The 19,192-nt window shown below is 53.0% G+C and overlaps 1 protein-coding gene across 21 annotated transcripts in view; it reads right to left on the bottom strand.

Moving 5' to 3' along the window:
* Positions 1-19,192, bottom strand: part of RALGPS1 (Ral GEF with PH domain and SH3 binding motif 1) — a 286,283-nt gene that overhangs the window by 30,498 nt on the left and 236,593 nt on the right. For 20 of the 21 annotated variants that reach the window (XR_003790635.1, XR_003790636.1, XR_003790637.1 and 17 more), the window contains one exon: positions 14,788-14,855. Coding sequence is in view for 18 of the 21 variants with exons in the window: in XM_029201514.1 (XP_029057347.1) it covers positions 14,788-14,855 (68 nt within the window). In the remaining 3 variants the exon portion in view is untranslated. Of the gene's footprint in view, positions 1-721; positions 12,940-14,787; positions 14,856-19,192 lie in introns of those variants that run through there. The other variant, XM_029201526.1, reaches the window with a different exon arrangement.

Here is a 19,192-nt window from a genome sequence, read left to right as displayed (position 1 = left end):
GACTGGCTTTGCTCTTCTCACTTGCTGTACACGATCGCCAAGGCCCCTAGGTTTTGTACAACCCCTCCCTGCCCATCTCTCTTGTCACCGACTGGTCTGGGTCCCCACACTTTATCTTCTTCCTGCAACCAGTCTAATCTTCTCAAATCCAACCACCATACAGATTCATGAGTGTTTGATAAATGGAAAGCTGACCATGTCATTTCCTTGCTTGAAACTGTCAGGGGCATGGTGCTCTCTCCCTGCCATACCTGGTCATTTCAGCTGATCTTACAATCCTGAGGGAAGAATAAAGGGACAAAGTAGCCAAGACAAATCCTAAGAAGAATAGTACAGGACTTGCCCTACCCGGTGTCAGACCCGAACACAAAACAACAGTAGTCCAAACAGTCTGGAGTTGGGGCATGGGCAGAGAACTGTTCAGTGAATCAGAATTGAAAGCCTGGACGTGCTTCATGGTGGCGGCGGCATTACAATTCAGAGGGTAGGGAGGCTCTTTTCAGTACGTGGGGCTAGAACCGCTGGGTTCCACGTGGAAAAAGATGAAATTAGAGTCCTCCTACCTTATATTATACAAGTGGATTAATGCCATAAATGTGAAAAGCAAAAATGCAAAACTACTGGGAAAAAACCAGACAATCCTTATGACCTTGGGGAAAGGAAAGAAACAAAAGGCATAAACCCTAAAGGAAAAGAAATGAATAAATTTGACTACATTTAAAATTAAACATTTCTGCACCCAAACAAACAAACAAATAAATAAAAGACAGCAAAAGCAATGTTAAAAGGCAAGTTGTAGTCTGGGAGAAGGTATATGTCACCCACATCACCAGCAAAGGGTTCATGTTCAGATTTACAGAGAACTTCAAATACCAGTAAGAAAGAGACAAACCCACACCCCCAGAAAACTGGCAAAGGAGACAAACGGGGAAATTCACAAAAGAGGAAATGACCCCAATGACCAATAACTATAGGGAAAGATGCCTTAACCTCACTAGTAATAATGGGAATGCAAATTACAGTAAAAAACGAGGTACATTTTCACCTCATTAGACTGTAAAAAAATAATTAGCGTGACAATATCAAGTGTTGGCTAGGTGTGGAGGGACAGGAATGCTAGTTTGGGGCTCATCTGAGTGTCAAATACTTGGAAAGCAATTAGCAATGCTGAGTAAAGGTGAAGATGCCATGCCTTCATGGCATCACCGTGACCCTGGGATTCCAATTCTGGGTGTCTGCCCTCAGGAAACTCTTGCATAGTGCACAAGGGGACACGTTTACAATGATGTTCAATGTGGAAACAGCCTGCATGCCCCTCGGTAGGGAAATGGATAAGTGAGCTGTGGTCTATTCATTCGACAAATTCTACAGAGCAGGAAAAAATGAAGAAACTGGATCCACAGGTATCAGTACGGATAAAATCACAGAAGCATATGCTAAGTTGGAAGAGCAAGTTGCAAAAGAATGTTTATGTGGATGGCATGATGCCATTTATGTAAAATTTTAAAAACATACCCGAAAATGGTATATATGTTTGTATATAGGTATACCTGTAGTAAAACACAAAAATTTACACAGGGTAACACAAACTGTATCAGAACAGTAGACACCTCCATAGGGAAGAAAGGGAAAGGATGGGGTGAGAGGGACTTCTGCTCTATCTGTAATTAATTAAGAAAATATAAAGAAAGTATGGCAAAATGTTAACTTCTGTTAAACATGGGTGGGAGGTACAATGGGTATTCTCTATGTATACATGTTTCGTCATTTAAAATGAGCATACTTGAAAAATGAGTGGACACCCCTTCTGTGCCAGGCATCGTGCTAAGGGGCTGTGTTGGACTCCAGATCCGTCCTTCTCCACCCTGTGCCATGAACTGGGGGCTGCACTACGGGGCCTAGGTCAGTGGGCTCCCTTCCGTCTGGCTCCTGGTCAGCTCAGAATGATGGGGAGCCCGGGCCAGAGACAGGGGAAGGGAGGACAGCGAGGCTAGGGCACCACTTCCTGCAGCTCTCTCCTGTGGTCACCCCTGAGAGGTGCAGTCTCCAGGCCCCCTCTGCTCTGGTTTTGGTAACCGCTGCTTCCCTGCACCCTTGCAGGCCTAGGGGCAGTTACAGTGCCCCACTGTTTCTAGCCGGGGCTGCTGGGCTGTGCCTTGGGCTTCCCGACACCCTCGTTCTGACACTCTCCTCCGATCACCCCATTTGAGTGTCATCTGTGTCTGCCACAGCCCTGCAGTGCCTTCACATTTAACCCACACAACACCCCCTGAGGCCTGTTATTAGCCTTGGTGCACAAATGGGGAAGCAGAAGCTCAGGAGGTTAAGCCTCGAGGACAGGGGGCTGGTTGTCGTGGAATCCGGTTCAAGTCTAGGCCTTGTGAATGCACAGAGGGGGCACCTGGGACCACCTGCCCAGCACCTTTGCCAGAAATCGCCCATCCCCCGATGGGGGTCACAGGGGAGCCAACCCCAGACCAGCGCCACTGTGGTCCTGCCCCTGACCTCAGCTTGGGGGAGATACCTTCCCCAGGACTTTCAGATTTGGGCCAGGAACATGTCTGAGGACAATCTCTCTTTGGGATGAGAAATAAAACCTAGATACGGTTGATGGCCATGTTTCCCTGCCTGTGGAGCAGGCGGGTGGGTCTACGGTGAGAGAGGCTCACGGTTAAGGCAAAAAGCGAGGTGGAAGGGAGTCCCAGTAGCCCCTGACCTTCCCTGGCCTGGCTGCTCAGCCCTCCCAGCCAGAGTCTGCCTCTGTTGTTTGCAGCCCAAAGAACCTTCTCGAGGAGGCCCCACCACATCACACCGCCTCTCGGCCAGGTGGCAGGAGAGGGTGCCGCCAAAGCAGCTCCAGGTCTTTGCTCAAAACCCATCAACCTCCTCTGTTAGCAGGAGTGTCCTTGCTCAAAACTTGCCAACAGCCCCGATTCTAGCAGCAGTGAACATAAATCTTTAAGTTAAAGGGTCCAGAGATGATAAAGGAAGCTACACACACACACACACACACACACACACACACACACACACACACACACACAAAGAAAAAAACCACATGGAACCAGCTGGGACCAAGATGGCACGAAGCTGACTTCCAACAGACCCTGAGTCTCATTATATGTTGATCTGACTACATTAGCACATTAAATGATACATCTACTGGTGGCCGGGACTGGACATTAAGGACCAAAGAAGGATAAAAAGGGGGTGGCACCCCACTCCCTCGAAAAAGCCCCGTCCCTTCCCCAGCAGACTAATGCATCCGTCTCCCCATCATTAGCCTCACTCCTCCTCCCTTTGTCTTTACTCTTTAAAATTAATTGACCTGTGAATTTAGTTCCTGCTTCTCCATTCTTTGGCCACTGAATAAAGCTTGTGCTGTGTTGATCTCAGCTTCTGTTTCGTCATTTGCCCATTGGGACCCAAATGGAAAAAATAACCCTCTTCTGCAGAGACAGAGAGCTCAGGCTAAGGCTCGAGCAGGGTCCACACGACGTAATTCGGTAACAAGAGGGGGTGCTGTCTGAGGCACCACCAATTCCATCCTGCATATGGCATCTCAAGAACGGGGCTCTGACAGACCAACCCATAATAATGAAGTCAGAGAGTCGTGGCCTGGACTTCACCAACCCTGGGAGGGTCCATGGGAGCCAGCGAGGACTGTGGCTAAGCTTCGTGTATGTGTGCATTTTCCTGTGAGGGGTTCCACGCCGCCATCAGCTTCTTCGAGGTTGTCATTCTTAACCAGGGCATGTTTGTATCAGGAGCATCTGGAGGGTGTGTGAGAAGTGGAGTTTCTTGGGCCCATTCCAGGAGGGTCTGATTCTGCTGGCCTAGGGGAGGTTTGGGGGCGCTGATCTCCAGGTGATTCTGACGGGCACCCGGTGAAGAACTTCTGCTCAAAGCGATGGAATGAAAACAAGTTCTGTCCCAGGTGAAACATCTCGTGTAGCTGCTGCAGGGAGGAAAGGCAAGCATGGGAGCATCCGGCTTTGTTTCTGTTTTGCACATATTGCTCAATAAATGTATCCGTGCGGAGGGTGGAATGCGCCTTGTTTGTCAGCTGCATGTACGTGGGATTACAGTCTCATCGCCTGAGTCACTCTGGCTCCCACCCCAGGTTCAGAAATTACGATAAAGGTCAGATCGCCTGGCTCCTCCTCGTGGTTTGAACTGGTGGTGTCGTAGTATTAAGAATGGGGAGGAGCTCTAGCAGTTCAAAGGTCAGGCAACATGTGGAAACCTGAGGAAGGAGGAACACGGTGACACACTTGAGGTGATCTGATGAGCAGGAGGCACTTCCTGAAGGCAACATGTGATGGATAAGGTCCAATTGCTACTCCCGAGGAAGGGAAGGTGAAGGAGGCTGACATCTATCATGCAGCAACTGTGTGCCAGGCTTGTGTAAACACTTCTGTGTCTGAATTCGATGACTCCTGTGCAGTTGATACTTTGACTATCCTCGGGTCCTCGTGTCGGAGGCACACCAGGTCACGTGGCAGAGGCGTGCTGCGTTTGCTCCTTTAACCGGCCGTGTGTGCAGCAAGAGCCGTGCGCTCTGAGGCTCTTCTGGGAACTTCCTCAGCCTCTGCTCACTCCTGATCCACTCCCTTCCCCACCTGTCTCTGGTGGTTCCTGCACCCTGGCTCTGACCCCCAGTTCTGGCTCTCCCAAACCTCCAGACTCGCCCTTGGTTTCTTCCACTCAGCTCCTGACTCTCCCTCCAGGCCGAGGCCCAGATCCGCCCCCCTCTTCTCCCTGCTTTGGACGGGACGCATGCCTGGCCTCAGATGCCCCTCCAGCCAGCTGAGGGAAGGGTTGGGGGGTGGGGGGTGGGCGCAAGCAGAAGAGGCTGTGATCTCCCTAAGCCCAGGCTCCACACTGAGGCTGCTCAGACTGCCCTGGGTCTCAGACACTCCCATCCCTGCATTGCGGACCAACAGCCCGGGTTTGACACCGAAGCAGAAGAATTTCCATTCAGCTGGGACCTAGGGATGGAGGTGGCCTCTCTGACCGTTAAGTAACACTCTGCTACTGAAAGGCCTCACGTTCCTGCCCCAAGGCCTGGGGGGGGGGGGCGGGCACCACGTGACAGCACCAGGGACACGTGTCTTCTGGGACCGGTTCTGAGCGGGTGGCTGGCAAGTTTGTTTTTCCCTGTCCTCGGGGCAGGGGCGGTGATAATGAGCCTGGCCCTGGCCTGGCTTAGCAGAGTGTGGTCCCCACTGCCCAGCCCGATATGGCACGGACAGTTGGAAAAACTGACCACGCGGCTTGACTATCTCAGAAGATTGCTCTATTTTTCCTCTGCAAAATTTTTCCATGAATAATCTTTAAGTGGCTGTTTCTTTAGCAGTTTTATTGGAACATATGAGAACTGACAGTCACTGGGGAACGAGATATCATGAAAGAAATCTGGTTTTCATTACATTTCTCTCAAGAAACTGACATGCTGCCCAACAGACCGCTCATTGACTGGAAGAGAAAAGAGCACAGGGCCCTCTAATAGTGGCTTTGGAGTGGACGGGATTAAGGATGATGAAAGGCGACAGCAAAGAACGTGGAATCCAGAGGCAGACAGGCCTGGGCTCCCACTGGTATCTGCCACCTCCCGGCTGAGTGACCTTGGGCAAGTCACTCGTACCTCTGAGCCTGAATTCTGCATCTGAAAGACGGGGGCAGTGGTCTGGCCTGGCAGGTTGCCTGTGATGAGGAAACGACACAGCAGCCTCCCGCCTTCCTCAACAACCCCCGGGCCAGGTGCGGTACGGCCACTCTGAATTAGAGCTGATGTTCTGCCTTCATGCAGTTACACTCAAGTGGGGGCAGAGACAAGCAACCAGATAACTACACCCAGGAAAGACACATGCTTGGATAGGAAAAAAATAAATAAATACGGTGATAGCAAGAACTATTCAATACATCAATTGAATAACTACCACGACCATAATGGTGGTGGTGTTGGTGATGGCTGACATTCATCGAGCACCTACGAGGTTCCAGATGCTGTGCTCAGTGTTCTGTACACAGGATCTGATGCAAGCTTCACAGTAACACTGCCTCGCACGCCCTGTGGGCATCTCAACGGTGTGGGCCCTGCGGTCGGAAGGGTCGGGCGAGGGGCTGCTGAGCAGTGGAGCCATGATCAGGGCACCTGAGAACACAGGAAGGTCAGAGAGGACCCGGAGGGTCTGACCTCCAGACTGGCACAGGAGTTCCAGCAGGGGCAGCCGTACAGGCAGAAGGAGCCCACGACAACAGACACAGGACCTACTCGAGAAACTGCAGAGAGCCAGCCAGGCTGAAGAGCTGAGGGTGGCGAGAGAGAGTGTGTGAGTGAGTGTGTGTGTGTGTGTGTGTGTGTGTGTGTGTGTGTGTGTGTCAGCGGGGGGGTGGGCCCAGAGGGGCCTAGAGCTCAATGAGGGGAAGGCGTGCAGATTTTTAGGAGAGGGGGTGATATGCTCAGATTTGCACCCTAGAAATCTCACTCTGGTCAAGACCATAGGCTGGGAAGGAGAGATGGAAGCCACAGGTGTCTAGGAGGTGGACCAGCTGAGTGGCATGAGGGGGATTCGGGGGTAACCATCAGTGGAGGCTAGTGCTACTCACCAAGGAGGGAGCAGGCTGGGGGGGGGGCCGATGAGAAGCTCAGTTTGGGATTGATGTCCGCGGGCCACTGGATAGATGGGTGAGGTGCTCGGGAGATATGGCAGCTGCGGACAGGTGTGCGGGACTTGTCAGCACAGGGGTGTGTGGAGCCCCGGGAGTGGGCAAGACATCCAGGCTGTAAGTTCAGTGGGAAGGGGGAAGGCCTGGGACAGAAGGCGGGAAATCAGTGTTTGTGGGAGGAGAAGAGAAAGGCTAAGAAGGAACATGTGTGAAACCAGGATCAACAGAACAGATATTTGAGAAAATGATCATTTTAAATTCACAAAGTGATCTCGTGCTTCGTTCATATTCTAAAGGAAGACGGCTCAGAAGTGTTGCACGATTCTGACTGCAGCAGCCCCTGGTCTCAGCTGTCATGTCCTCCTCTCAGAGGCGGCCTTGGCCGGCCAGCCAGCACCAGGAGCCTGCCAGGAGCCAGGGGCCTCTTCTAACCATCAGCGTGGACCACAACAGACAAGCCCAGAGCACCCCAGAAATGACCTCCTGTTCATCCTCTACGTTTCTCTTGGGAGGGAAAGAACTGCTGGTCTTCTCCCACCTTCAGGGGTGAAATTAGACACGGGCGAGGGCTTTCATTGAGATGCAGGGCCCAGCGCTTCACAGAATTCAGGTCCCTGAGTTCTCACAAAGAGGGCGGCAACCCCGTCCTCCTGGGCACGTGTGGCCGGTGCCTGGCCTTCTTGGCGCCCATCCATCCATCTGTGTGTGATCTCCCGCTGACCGTCCATCCCCGCCCCTGCCCGACACCAGCCCCGGGAGGAAGGGACCGTGTCCCCAGTGCCCAGTGCAGGCCTGGGCGAGCAGTCGGAGCGCCGGCCAAGTGTGCCGAATGGCCCAGCGCCGTGCCCACGGCTGCAGAGAAGCCGGCTCTGCAGAGGAGGACACGTGGCCGGGATAGGGAGCCTCGTTCCCATGGGTTCCAGCGGCATCAGAGCGGCCCTGTCCCGGGTCAGCACTGCCCGATTTAAGCAGCCTGGCAGCCCTGCCGCCGCTCTTGGGGCTGTGCTCCAAGTCTCACACATTCGAAATTAATGGGAGGCAGCTGTGTCGGAGGGAAACGACTCAATCTGGAATCACAAGACTTGCATTCCAGTCCAGCCTCTGCCTGGGCTGAGCTGGGAGCCCGTGGTCCAGTCTGCTCAGGCTCCGAGCCTCCGCGTCGTCCCTGGAGACCAGGATGACAACTGGCACGATCCGGAGCCATCGAGCACCGCCCCGAGCGTCTGGGGTGCAGCGCCCACTTTCGCCCGACTCCAAGGGGTTCTGTGTCTTTTGGGTTCTTTCCTGCATGGGCTGAGAGCCCTGTTCTCAGGCCGGGGCCCTCCCTGGGTCTGCCAGAGCTCTGCGGCCCTCCAGGGCCCGGGGGCCCCTCTGCACAGAAAGTCTGTTTGTGTTGAAAGCCTTCTCTGGCCAGGTTTCATGGTGGAGCCTGGGAGCCGGTGACTTTTACGTTCACACGCGTTCTTTGTTTCTCATACATGTAGCTCTTACAGGTCCTTACTGTGAGCCAGGCTCTATCTCCCACTCACTCAGTTTGCCCCAGTTCATTTCCTTCTGAAAAATGGCATCTGATCACCCTTCAACTGCGGTGAGGCCCAGACGCTTTCTCCTCAGAGCCAGAGGCCCAGATCCCCAGACCCCAGCAGGCAGCAGGTTTAAGTCTTGGCTCATCTGTTTGACCTTGACGCTGACGGGCTACTAAGATGGGAGACTCCAGGGACAAGTAGGTGTGAACTCCAGGGTGAACTGGCTCCCTGGCTCTTGAGCCCCTCATTAGGAGCCCCTACCCACTCTGAGAATATAAGAGGGTGTCGGGGGGAGGGTCCTCGTCCCTCACTCGTGCAGTGCTCTCTCACTCTCCTCAACCACAGTGAGGGGTCTCCAGGCCACTTGAGGAGCTTGCTCTATGTCCCCCAGCAGCTGGGAAACCCAGGGCACTCCCAGTGCCTCACTCAGGCCTGGAGCCCACATGGCTGCAGCCAGAGGACAGTGGTGGCCACACTAGGGTTAGCTGTGCTCACAGGTCCATCAGTACCAGGACAGGTACGGCCTCCCATGGACCAAGGTGGTCCCTGTGAGGAGAGCTGGCGTGGAGCTGAAGGCTTGAGGGGATACCAAGCAGCAAGAAGCTGGCGGTGGGCACAGACTGAGGGGCCATGCAGTGGCCCCTGGAATAAATCTGCATCTGCCTGGGCCAAGGGACTGGTGGAATCTCTGCAAAACCCATGGAAGTGCCATGAGAGGAAGAAGCATCTGGAGTCGGCACTGTGCCCGCACCGTTCTTGGCACCCAGACCCTGCAGTTAGCAAGCCGAGGAAGGTGGAGACCCTGCAGTTAGCAAGCCGAGGAAGGTGGAGAAACGCCCAGGGAGGGAGAGCGGCCAACACCCCTGCTCTCTCATCACAGGTAGTCAGGCCCCAGCTAGGGCGAGAGAAGGAGAGTTAATGCCAAAGCAGGTTTGGAGTTCTACTCTTACATGGAACCAGCCTTCTAAGGACCACGTTGGGACAGCCTGCGACTCCAAGTGTCTGTGGGAAAGTCACAGATGTGCCAAGGTTGTCACCAGAAGCAGGGTGCTTCCTGCCCTGCACAGATGATGGGGACAGAGCCCAGAGTGCTCTGGGGCTCTCAGGCGCATGCATCCTGCTTCTTCCACGTGTTGGGTACAGGTGACAACCAGTCCAGACCCCTGGGCTCAGCAACTGGCTCTGCCCCTTCCTCCAGGCATAAGATGGGGGGTGAGGGCGTGCACCCCAGCACCTTCACCTATAGGATGGGGATGATATTGCACACACATGCCCCCCCACCTCACAGGGTAGGTGTGAGGCTCACCAAGTGAGCACATGGGATGGGCTTAGAACAGCGCCTGGTAGAGAGTATACCCTCAGTACGTGTTAGCTGCCGTTACTATTACGATTACTATTATTATCTTTGCACCCCTGTTTCCCTACCATGAACCAAGTGGAGAGGTAGGGCCTGGCAGGCCTTTGTAGACTGCCTTGACCTACAGGGTGTGGCAAAAGCAAGGCTATGTGACTTCCGAGGTGGGTCACACAGATGCCATGATGCTTTGGGGACATCCGCTTTCGGGGAGCAATGCCATGCAAGAGTTATGAGACTGCCACGTGGCAGGGGAGCCCAGGCCACACGAGAGGCCACATGTATGTTCGTGTTCTGCCCCAGATAACCAGCCAGCACCACGCATGTCCAGATGGTTCCAGCCCCCAGCATCAAGTCCCTCTCACCCTTCAAGTCTTTCCAACTGAGACCCCAGGTATCGTGGAGCAGAATTTGGACAGGCTGTTTCCTGTCCAGATTCCTGACCTGCAAATCTATGCATAGAATAAAATGGTCGCTTTGTGCCGCTAGGTCCTGGGCTGGCAGGTTACGCGGCCGTGGTACCTGGCGTGGCTGGTGAGTGGTGAGCTGGAGCTGAGGTGAGGGCACTCCAGCCCCCCGTCCAGTGCTCTGCTGGCTGTGTCACGCTGCCCCTCCATCCGGTCAGCATCAGAGCCTGCCTGCGAGGGCCAGGAGCTAACATTCCTGAGTGCTAAGCGCGTGCCAGGCCCTACCTAAGGGCTTTTCCGGCCCAGCCTCAGCCCTGTGAAGTAAGCCTACGTGAAGTATTTATTCCTATTCCCATTTCACCAGTAAGAAAACCGAGGCTCAGAGGGGCTACGCCAATTGCCCAAGGTCCCAGAGCTAGGAAGTGCGGGAGCCAGCCCTTGCACTCAGGTCCGCCTGACTCCAAAGCAGGGCTTTTACCCGCTGGGCCATAGAACAAGGAAGATGGAAAGGTGTGTCAGAGAGCAGTCCTGAAGGAAACTTGCGGCCCAGGGTGAGATTTTCCATGGACTTGCTTTGCTGCCAAGGAATCTTCAGAGAAAACCTGTCAGTTGGTTCAGCCACGTGGAGGTGGGGCTCCCAAGATCTGGAAATGTCTTCACCAGTTCCAAGGCACACACAAACATCACTTGCCCTCTCTTGGGGTCAACGTTCTTTATGATTTTTGCTCTCCAGGAAAATATTAGTTCATTTATATAAACTAAACATTACATATGGGGGGGGCGGGGAATAGAAGACGTGGCATTCCTGGCCTTTTTTCTCCCCAGACCAGAAACTGAGAAGGTTTCTCCACTTCCCTTCTCACAGTCTGTCCATCTGTCGGTGCAGAGCTGCTGGCACAGCTGCTCCCCAGGGGTGGAGAGTGGGGCGCTGGGGCATCGCAGCGACGGAGTGGCCCCCTGTCCCCTCACGCCTTCTGATGCCTGCCTCCCCCACTAAGGCGTGAATGGAGCCCAGGAGGGCAGGTCTTCGCCGGGTTCCGCCGGGGCCTGGCTTACAGCCGGCCCTGGCATGTGAAGCCTCGGGTAAACAGATGCCTCTTGGGGCCTTTCCTCGGCAGGTGTGGGGTGCCTGCTGGCTGGAAAGAGCCCAGAGCTGTAGGCCCAGCCCCCCACCCCGGGGAGCCGAGGGAGGCTGCGTTCCTCCCATTCCTGGGCCTGCAAGAGACACATTCCTGTCCCCGATCTGGTCGGGCTCCTGCCACGCAGCCCAGTCTAATTGCCAGACGCAGAAGGCCTCCCTGGAGCTGCCCTCTGGTCCCGCCCCCCACGGGACCCCGCGGGTCCCCTCTGTCGTCTGAGGGTGGGAAGCCGGGACCACTGAGTGCGTCTGAAGCCTTCCAGACGCGCCCGGGCCCTCTGGTGATCAATGAAAACCTTAACATCCTGCTTCCAGGCTGGAGCCAGGGATTTGAAAAGTCAGTGCAGACACTTCTGGGCGCCGGGGTCTGCCGGCCACACTGTGTGGAAACGCCGGTCTCAGCACTTTTCTGGGAGGAACGTGGAGTCAGCAGGCAGCCCGGGAACCAGGTGCCCACAGGGCCCCACCAGGAGCCCAGAGACCAAGCGCCCCAGGTGCCGGGCTCTGGGAACCCCGGGCTGGTGGGGAAAGCAGACACAGAGGGACAAAGAAGCTGCAAGAGGGTATAACGCAAGGTGGGCAAACTCTGGAAAAGGCCAGGTAGTGAATGTTTTAGGCTTTGCAGGCCATGGGGTCTCTGTCCCAACCTCAGCTCTGCTGTCGTAGTGAGCAAGCCGCCAACGTGCCCACGGCTGCGTGTGGCTGTGCTCCGATACTAACCAGGGTGGGCTGCGTTAGGGCCATGGTGTGCTCCTTGCCCACAGTGTAACAGGGGGCCTGACCTGGGGGGCGGGGGTGGGGCTGGGTGGAGGAAAGGCTTCCCTGAGGCCATGACGTTTTGCTAAGACCTGAGGAGTGATTCAGGTGACAGAGGCAGAATCATAATATTGACAATAATACCATCATCCTAATAAAGTTACACTCGATGAGTGTGTCCCATGAGTCAGGGACTCGCGAAGTGTTTCACACACACACGACCTCAATACATTTGCACAGCTCACTGTGGGAGGTATGATTATGCCCACTTTACAGATGGAGAAATTGAGGCTTGGCGGGTATGTGGGCTGTTCTGTCTGACCCTTCAGATGCATTCTTTGCCCTGCTTGGTGCCTGTGGGAGGCTGACCCCTGAGAGGCATCTCTTGGCTCCCTCACCCAGGCCTCCAATTGGGTTTGGCCGATGGGAGGCTCTGGCAGCAGATGGGGTGGGAGGGCAGAGGAGAGAGAGGTCAGTGCATTTTTTTCTCCCCCCTCCTTCCTGCTTCACCCTCCGCTACCACAGCTCCTGCCAAGCTGACCGTCCTCTGCGACTCAGAGCTTGCCAGAGTGGGTAACATTTTTCCCCACCAGGTCCTTCAGCCTAGAAGCGCTGGGGGCCTCGCTATCCTTTGTGTGAAGTATTTATTCCTACTGCCATTTCACCTTCATTAAGTTTCTTCCGGTGAGTCATCCGGGGGCAGTTCTGTTTCCTGCCAGGATTTTCTGACTGATGCTTGAGGTTAGCTAACTTGCTGGCTTCTGGTTTCACATGGCTAATACACAATGGAGCAGGTGGAGGTGATGGGGGATGGGACGGAAGGAGAGTCCAGCTGAACCTTGAGGAGGCTGGACCGGCGGCTGGGTCCCAGCTCCAGTACTGGTTTCCATCATAGGCAGGGGTCAAAAGTGAAAGCAGCTCCTCCTTTCTGGCCCCGGGCTCAGTGAGTGGTCCAGTCCTGGAGACCCCCAACTAGCAGTGTTAGTTTTCTGCGTCTGGCTCCTGTCTCCAACCTGGGGCACTGGGAGATGAATCTTCCAGCATGTTTGGAGGGTAGAAAGTGTGGTGGTGGGCACTTGTGAGCACCTGGGGAAGGCCAGAGATGTATGTGGTCATCCTGACAAGGTATATTACCCAGACAGGGTGCAGAGGCCTCTTATTCAAACTAATTTGGAGGAGAATCCGAAGGGCAGAACACTTCGTATTGGAGCCCACTCTCCGGCTCCGGAATTCTGGCATTCTCTCCTGAAGAAATAGTCTTGAGTGGTTAGAGTTTCCTATTGTTCCTTCTGTGGCCCTAAATGATTGCTTTAGAATCCTACTGCTACTTCCTACATCCCTCTGATGAAATCCCTGCCCCCCGTCCACCCCCTACCCAAGGTCAGGTGTAGCTGAGCATCCGGAAGGAACACGGCCGACTGAGCGGGGGAAGGTTCTAGAACAGGGGCAGAGCTGAGAAGGCAGAGAAAGACCAGTGCCAGGAGCTTCCCTTCTGGTCACCTCTGCTGGTGGGTCATCTGCCACGTGTGGAAGGCAGTGGATGTGGGAGGAGACGGTAGAAGATACTTTCATATTAGGCTCATGGAACACTGTGAAAATCAAGCTCAGGCCAGCACTCTGACTGTCTCTTGAGGTGTGGACAGCAGCACTCCCAAGGCTGTGTGGATCAACCAGTGTCTCCCTCTGCTAAGTTACTGTGGGACACCCCACCACCACCCCAGGAGGGACTAGGGACAGGGTCCAACCTGCACAATGGAGCCAGGAGAGGCTGGGAAAGGTAAGGAGCCTAGAGAAAACCCTCAGGGCAGAGGCCTTGTTTGGGAGGGCTAGTGGGAGGCTGCATATACCACCTCTTGTGGCTCTGCGGTCCTGGGCCAGCAGCACTGCTGCACTGGCCTGGCTCCAGAAAGGAGAAAGAGTGGCTTGAGACATCGACAGGCTGGGGGTGGCACGACACCAGGCACAGCAGCCTGCGACAGCCACCCCCTCACCAAACACTCACTGCCTGTCAGACTCTACACTGCGTGCCTTCTGAATATCATTTCAATTTTGACGTTCCAGCGACTCTGGGATGGACGACTTATTATCCCCATCTTATAGGTAAGGAAACTGAGGCCCAGAGGGCATGAAGTGGCTTGTCCAAGACTGCAGTGGCCTAGAACCCAGGTTGGTGTCACCCAAGCTCAAACCAGGAGGAGGAAGTACAGTCAGACCCCCGCCCCCAATCTGGTCCCTCCCCAGGCAGCAGCAGAGCTCAGTCCCAGTGACGAGAGTTGGCTGGAATACGGATAAAAGGAAACTCACAGACATGACTCTGAAGCAGCTAACACCGCGTGCACACGTGGGCAGAGGGCTTTGAAGTGTGACCCTGCCCAGGTGGCACAGCCCTGCAAAGTGAGAGCTAGTATCACCTCCATCTTGTGGATGAGGCCAGTGAGGATCAGAGAGGTAAAGTGACAAAGCTGGAAACGGCATAGCTTGGATTTGACGTCAAAGCCTGGGCCCCTAATCTCTACGGAACACTGTCAATATGTCAATAAAACTGATGCCCGAGGAACGCGAGCCGTCTGTGTGTGGTGGGAAATACCCCAGGCATCCCGCACACCCTTCCGGGGCTTGTCAACCCGAGCCTGGCGGTAGGCCCGATGACAAGGGTCCAGGTGACTGGGAGAAGGTGCTGGGGTTTTCTCTATCCTGTGCATGCTCCCGGCTTGGGGTTCTGACCTTGCCTGTCTTAGGTCTCAGGCTCTTCCAGGGAGCCCCAGCCCAGAGGGGCCCCATGTGATCCGAAGCCTGGGCAGGCTGTAAGCAGGGACGCTGAGTCTGCCAGCCTACAGACCGGACTCTGGCCTTTGGCTCCACAGGAAAGACCAACCCTGGCAGCCACGTTAGGGTTACCGGAGAGTCTGCCCCCACTTGAGGTGGCTACGATACCTGCAAGATCTTCCTTGGAAGAGACTAGTCTCGGGGAGCTGCTTCCTGGCTCAATTCTGAGCGACAGTCTGAAAACAAAGATTTTCAAAAGATTAGATGGGCTCTGGTGTGTCAGGGGGTGGGGAGCGGAAGCTAACACGTGCACGCTTGGAACTGAGAAGGTGGACTGCTGTTAAGGGCTATTAAAGTCACAGAACCCAGGAATACTCTGAGGTTGGCTCCAGATCACAGCCACTTCCTTCCAATGTCCCCAGGGGATTTCCATGACCAAAAGATAATGGTTAAGGAAGACACAGTAAACAGTGTAGTCACGGCCCATCTGCCGGGCACAGATGGCACAGTCTTCATCCTCAAGACAACGCTATAAACTAGGAACACCATCCCCGTCTTGCAGAGGAAGAAACTGAGGAGCATCGAAGTCAAGCAGCTTCCCCAGGATTCACAGGGCTAACAGGTGGCCGAGCAGGGGACCAGGGCTGTCTGACCCCAAACCCCAAACCAGGGCGTTTAATCATTAGACTGCACTCTCTCTCAGATGCCCCCAGAGAGGCCTGACGCAATGGTTATTACTATTTTTTAAAAGCATCGATTAAGAACTTCTGGGTGAAAATGACAAGAGTGAAGCCGGCTGCCAGACTTCTCCCTCACCCAACAAAACGAACAAACAATTATAAAGGCTCAGGAGTAAAAGAACTCACCAGCTGCTACTCAGCAAGGGAGGGGGTATAAACTGAAGCCATGAACTTCAGAAACTCGTAGCCAAGAAAAGAAAAAGTGGATCCTGGAGTCTAACCAAGAGTCCTAACACGGTGCGGCTCCTATCCTGCCCTCTGAGACTTCTTGGTGGGTCTGAGCGGGAGGCCTTCCCTTTCCCTCTTCTGACTGGCTGCAGATTCTGGAGAGAAACGGATGGGCCAGGTGGATAGTGTAGGGAATACTCTGATGGAAGCGAAGCCTCCATGGCGGTGTGTGTGGGGGGGATGATTCAAAACCTGAGGGTATCCTTTTCTGGAATGGGATACAGCCCGAAACCAGGTGGAGGAAACCCTGCTGTAGGCCTTTCAATAGAGCCGCTGTCTGTAATAAAACAGACCGCTTGCTCTCTGCCTCCATGGAGCCTGAGCCCTGCGTCCCCCCGCCGGCTGCACGAGAGGGCAGAGACTGAGAAGCCCTGGGCCTCACAGCACAGCAGGAGGCAAACCAGCCCCTCTCACACAGGGGAGCAGGGTCAGACGTCGCCTCCCTTCATGAGAGCCGTGGAATATCCAGATGGAGCCTCTCACATGGAAGCAAGATGAAAAGAAACGGTGTGGCAAACGCTACAAGTGTCCTCTCAGGAAAAAGGGAAAGAGGAAAGAAGAGAGCATTGTCCAGATTCCCCAGCCTAGAAGGCAGCCCCGAGGCACACGAGGAAATCCCCCACGTCCTTTAGAACTCGGGCTGAATAAAACAAAACCCGAAAAATGAGATGAGAACACAAATGGGTAAGATGAAAGGGGAGATTGGAAACCTAGGGGAACAAACAAATCAAGGACTGAAACAAGACAGGACCGGAGGAATACCAGAGTAGAAACAGACCATCCCAGTGACTGTCGATGAAGAAGATGGAGATTATAGCCATTAGAAAGAAGCTGATGGATTTGGAAGGCAGAACATCCAACATATGGATTCCTGGAACGCTGGAAAGAGAAAAGCCAAGAAGTGGCACAGAAGTAGTCAAAGATAGAAGCCAAAAGAATTCCTCTGTAATGAATAAAGAGCATCCCCGTTCCAGGGAAATCTGGTACAGAACCCTCCACTCCGAGGCATTCCTCTTGTGAAGCTTTTGAACCTCAAGGAATTCTTCACCCACCAGGTAGACAAAACAAGTTGCTTATAAGAGGGAAAAAAAGAGACTGGCGTGAGATTTGTCTACAACAGCATCCAGTGCCAGCAGGCAGTGGAGCAGCTCTGCGTGTCCTGAGGGGAGGAAGCAAAGGAGCCCAGCAAGTCAGATGCAAATGTTTTCATGAAAGAGATCGGAGGACTCTTTCGAAAGTGTAGGACTTTCGAAAAACGTACTTCATGACGAAACTCGGCTAAATAAGGGATTGATTTAAAATAAAGACTCCAGGACTGGAGAAGTGACAGGTGGTAAGAATTGAAAATGTTTCGAAACACGAAATAGTAGGAATTATGATTCCTGAACATGATGTGTATGTTATAAACTTGGATGACGTAGAAATAAGAAGATAACTCACAAGGATTTGGAAGATGGTGCAGTGGAGGTGAAGGAGGGGGGAGCTTGCTAATGATCTCATCTTTCATGACCAGAGTCAACGGACTCCGCTCACCATGGAAATCTAGTTAAAACGGAATTTAGGCACTCCAACCTCTTCATGTTTTTCCTGACCTCTTTTGTTAATCTTAGAAGGCCCTTTTAGGAAATAATATCTCTTGTGGTGGAGAAATATTTATTTGAAGAGCAGCAATTCCTTATGTTTTATTTCAGTTCCTTTTTCTGGTTAAATTAAAGTAAATACTTTTAATTAAAAATAGCAAGTGTGGTATAATCCAATTTTAATAAATTCTATTCTTGCATCCATCCACCTATCCATCCTTCTCCATATATATATATATATATATATATATGTACTTTTATGCATAGAAAAATGTCCAAAATAATGTTCACTTGATGCCAACAGTCAGGCTTTCTAAGTGGTAGGAATTTGGGTAATTTTTCTTAAATAAAATAAAATAGACTAAAGGCTGAGGAAAACAAAGCACTGGTTGGGCTCCTTGGCCCAACGTCTCCAAAGCAGGTCGGGAACGTCATTGAGGTAAGAGCTAAGCCTGCGTCCTCTGGGGTGGGGACCAAGTCTCGGGAGGGTGAGTTGGTCCAGGGGGTGTGGGATGCTCAAGCAGAGTCACAAGTCCTGTGCGTCCCGTGTCACTCAGAGCCAGGGTCTTCCTGGGAAGGGATCCCCTCAGTGGTCTGGGCACGGGGTGAGAACGCAGCCTTCCTCCCTGGGTTTGTCCACTTGGACCACAACAAAGGGCCTTTGTGAAATCCAGGCATTAGGTGCTGGGGGTGTTCAATGTGCTTCAGAACGGAAGGCGTTATTACTCACAACCTGCAGGTTGTCCAAGGATTATCTCACGGCCAGAAGTATTTAGAGACCATTTTTCTCCTTAAAGGATATTAGTGTAAATGAAAAACTACTGTCTCCTTAACCGCATTATTGGCACATGAATGGAAAATATTACCCCCGATCCTAAGTGGGAATAATTTCCCACTCCGGGGTACTCTTTTCAGGAACAGCAAATGCTTTGTAAGTAAAAATGAGCAATTTGTGGCAAACGTAATTTTAATGGTAATCTCTGGCCTTTATTTATTGCTGTTATGATTATGTAACAGATCAAAATGTATTATATTCTATTTTAACAATATATTGTACAATAACAACTGAAGACATTATGTTTATGTTCCTAAAGATAGCCAATCATTAGAACCATGTGGGGAGCTTTGAAAAAATACAAATTTCCAGACCCTGCCCCGCCCCCCACCACACACCTGGAGGGCTAGAAGGCTGCCTAGGTGTCTCTGATCCACAGCCAGGGCTGAGATCCACTCCTGCAGAGGTGGCAGGTGAAAAACCTTGAACAGCCATTCCCAAGGTCTTGGTGAGTGAAAAGGGGTAACCTGGGGTGTCTCTAGTGGCCACAGCTCTCTACAGTTTCCAGTGACTTTAATGAAGACCAAATCATCAAGCTGATCAAATTTTTAGACACAAAACTGGAAGAGATTTAAAAATATGTTGGATAGCAGGATTCAAAGGGATCATGCATGGTTTACTGGAAGCAACCAGTAAGATGAGATTTAAAAGAATACATGTAAAGTTGACGTTTAGGGGGGAAAATGATCAGTTACAAGACGGCTGAGACTTGCCTCCATCATATATCAGGCCATATGAAAAGTCCTGAGGCTCTTAGCTGACCTCAAGCTCAAAGTGAGCCAAGAAGACATCCGATCAATACGGCAGACAGACCCAACGTGAAAAATCTTCCTTCTGCCTCTAAATACATAGAAATGTTGGATAAATTCCCAGCTGCCACAAATGAAGAAAGAACTGAAAGCCAGAGCAGGTGAGTGGAAGATGAGGCCAAAGTGCCCACAGGGGTCTTCATGGGAACCGGGCCTATTCCACACGGGCTGCATGGGATGGAGACGGGGCCTCAGCCAGCGCCAGATGGCAAGAGTCCAGCAGCAAGCTGGGGCCCCAGGGAGCTGCCTCGTGCATGAAACAGGCTCTCGGAGAGCTCTGTTTGGCAGCCTGGAGATGTGGCTAGAAAGCTGTCCTTCCGCTCAGCGCTGAGTGGGGGCAGGCACTCCTGACCTGGAGCACTAAGCCTGCACCACACACAG

This window comes from Monodon monoceros, unplaced genomic scaffold, assembly GCF_005190385.1.
Source record: "Monodon monoceros isolate NGI ecotype Baffin Bay Population unplaced genomic scaffold, NGI_Narwhal_1 Super_Scaffold_5, whole genome shotgun sequence".
Lineage (NCBI taxonomy): Eukaryota > Metazoa > Chordata > Mammalia > Artiodactyla > Monodontidae > Monodon > Monodon monoceros.
This window is presented reverse-complemented; position numbering and strand designations above follow the sequence as displayed.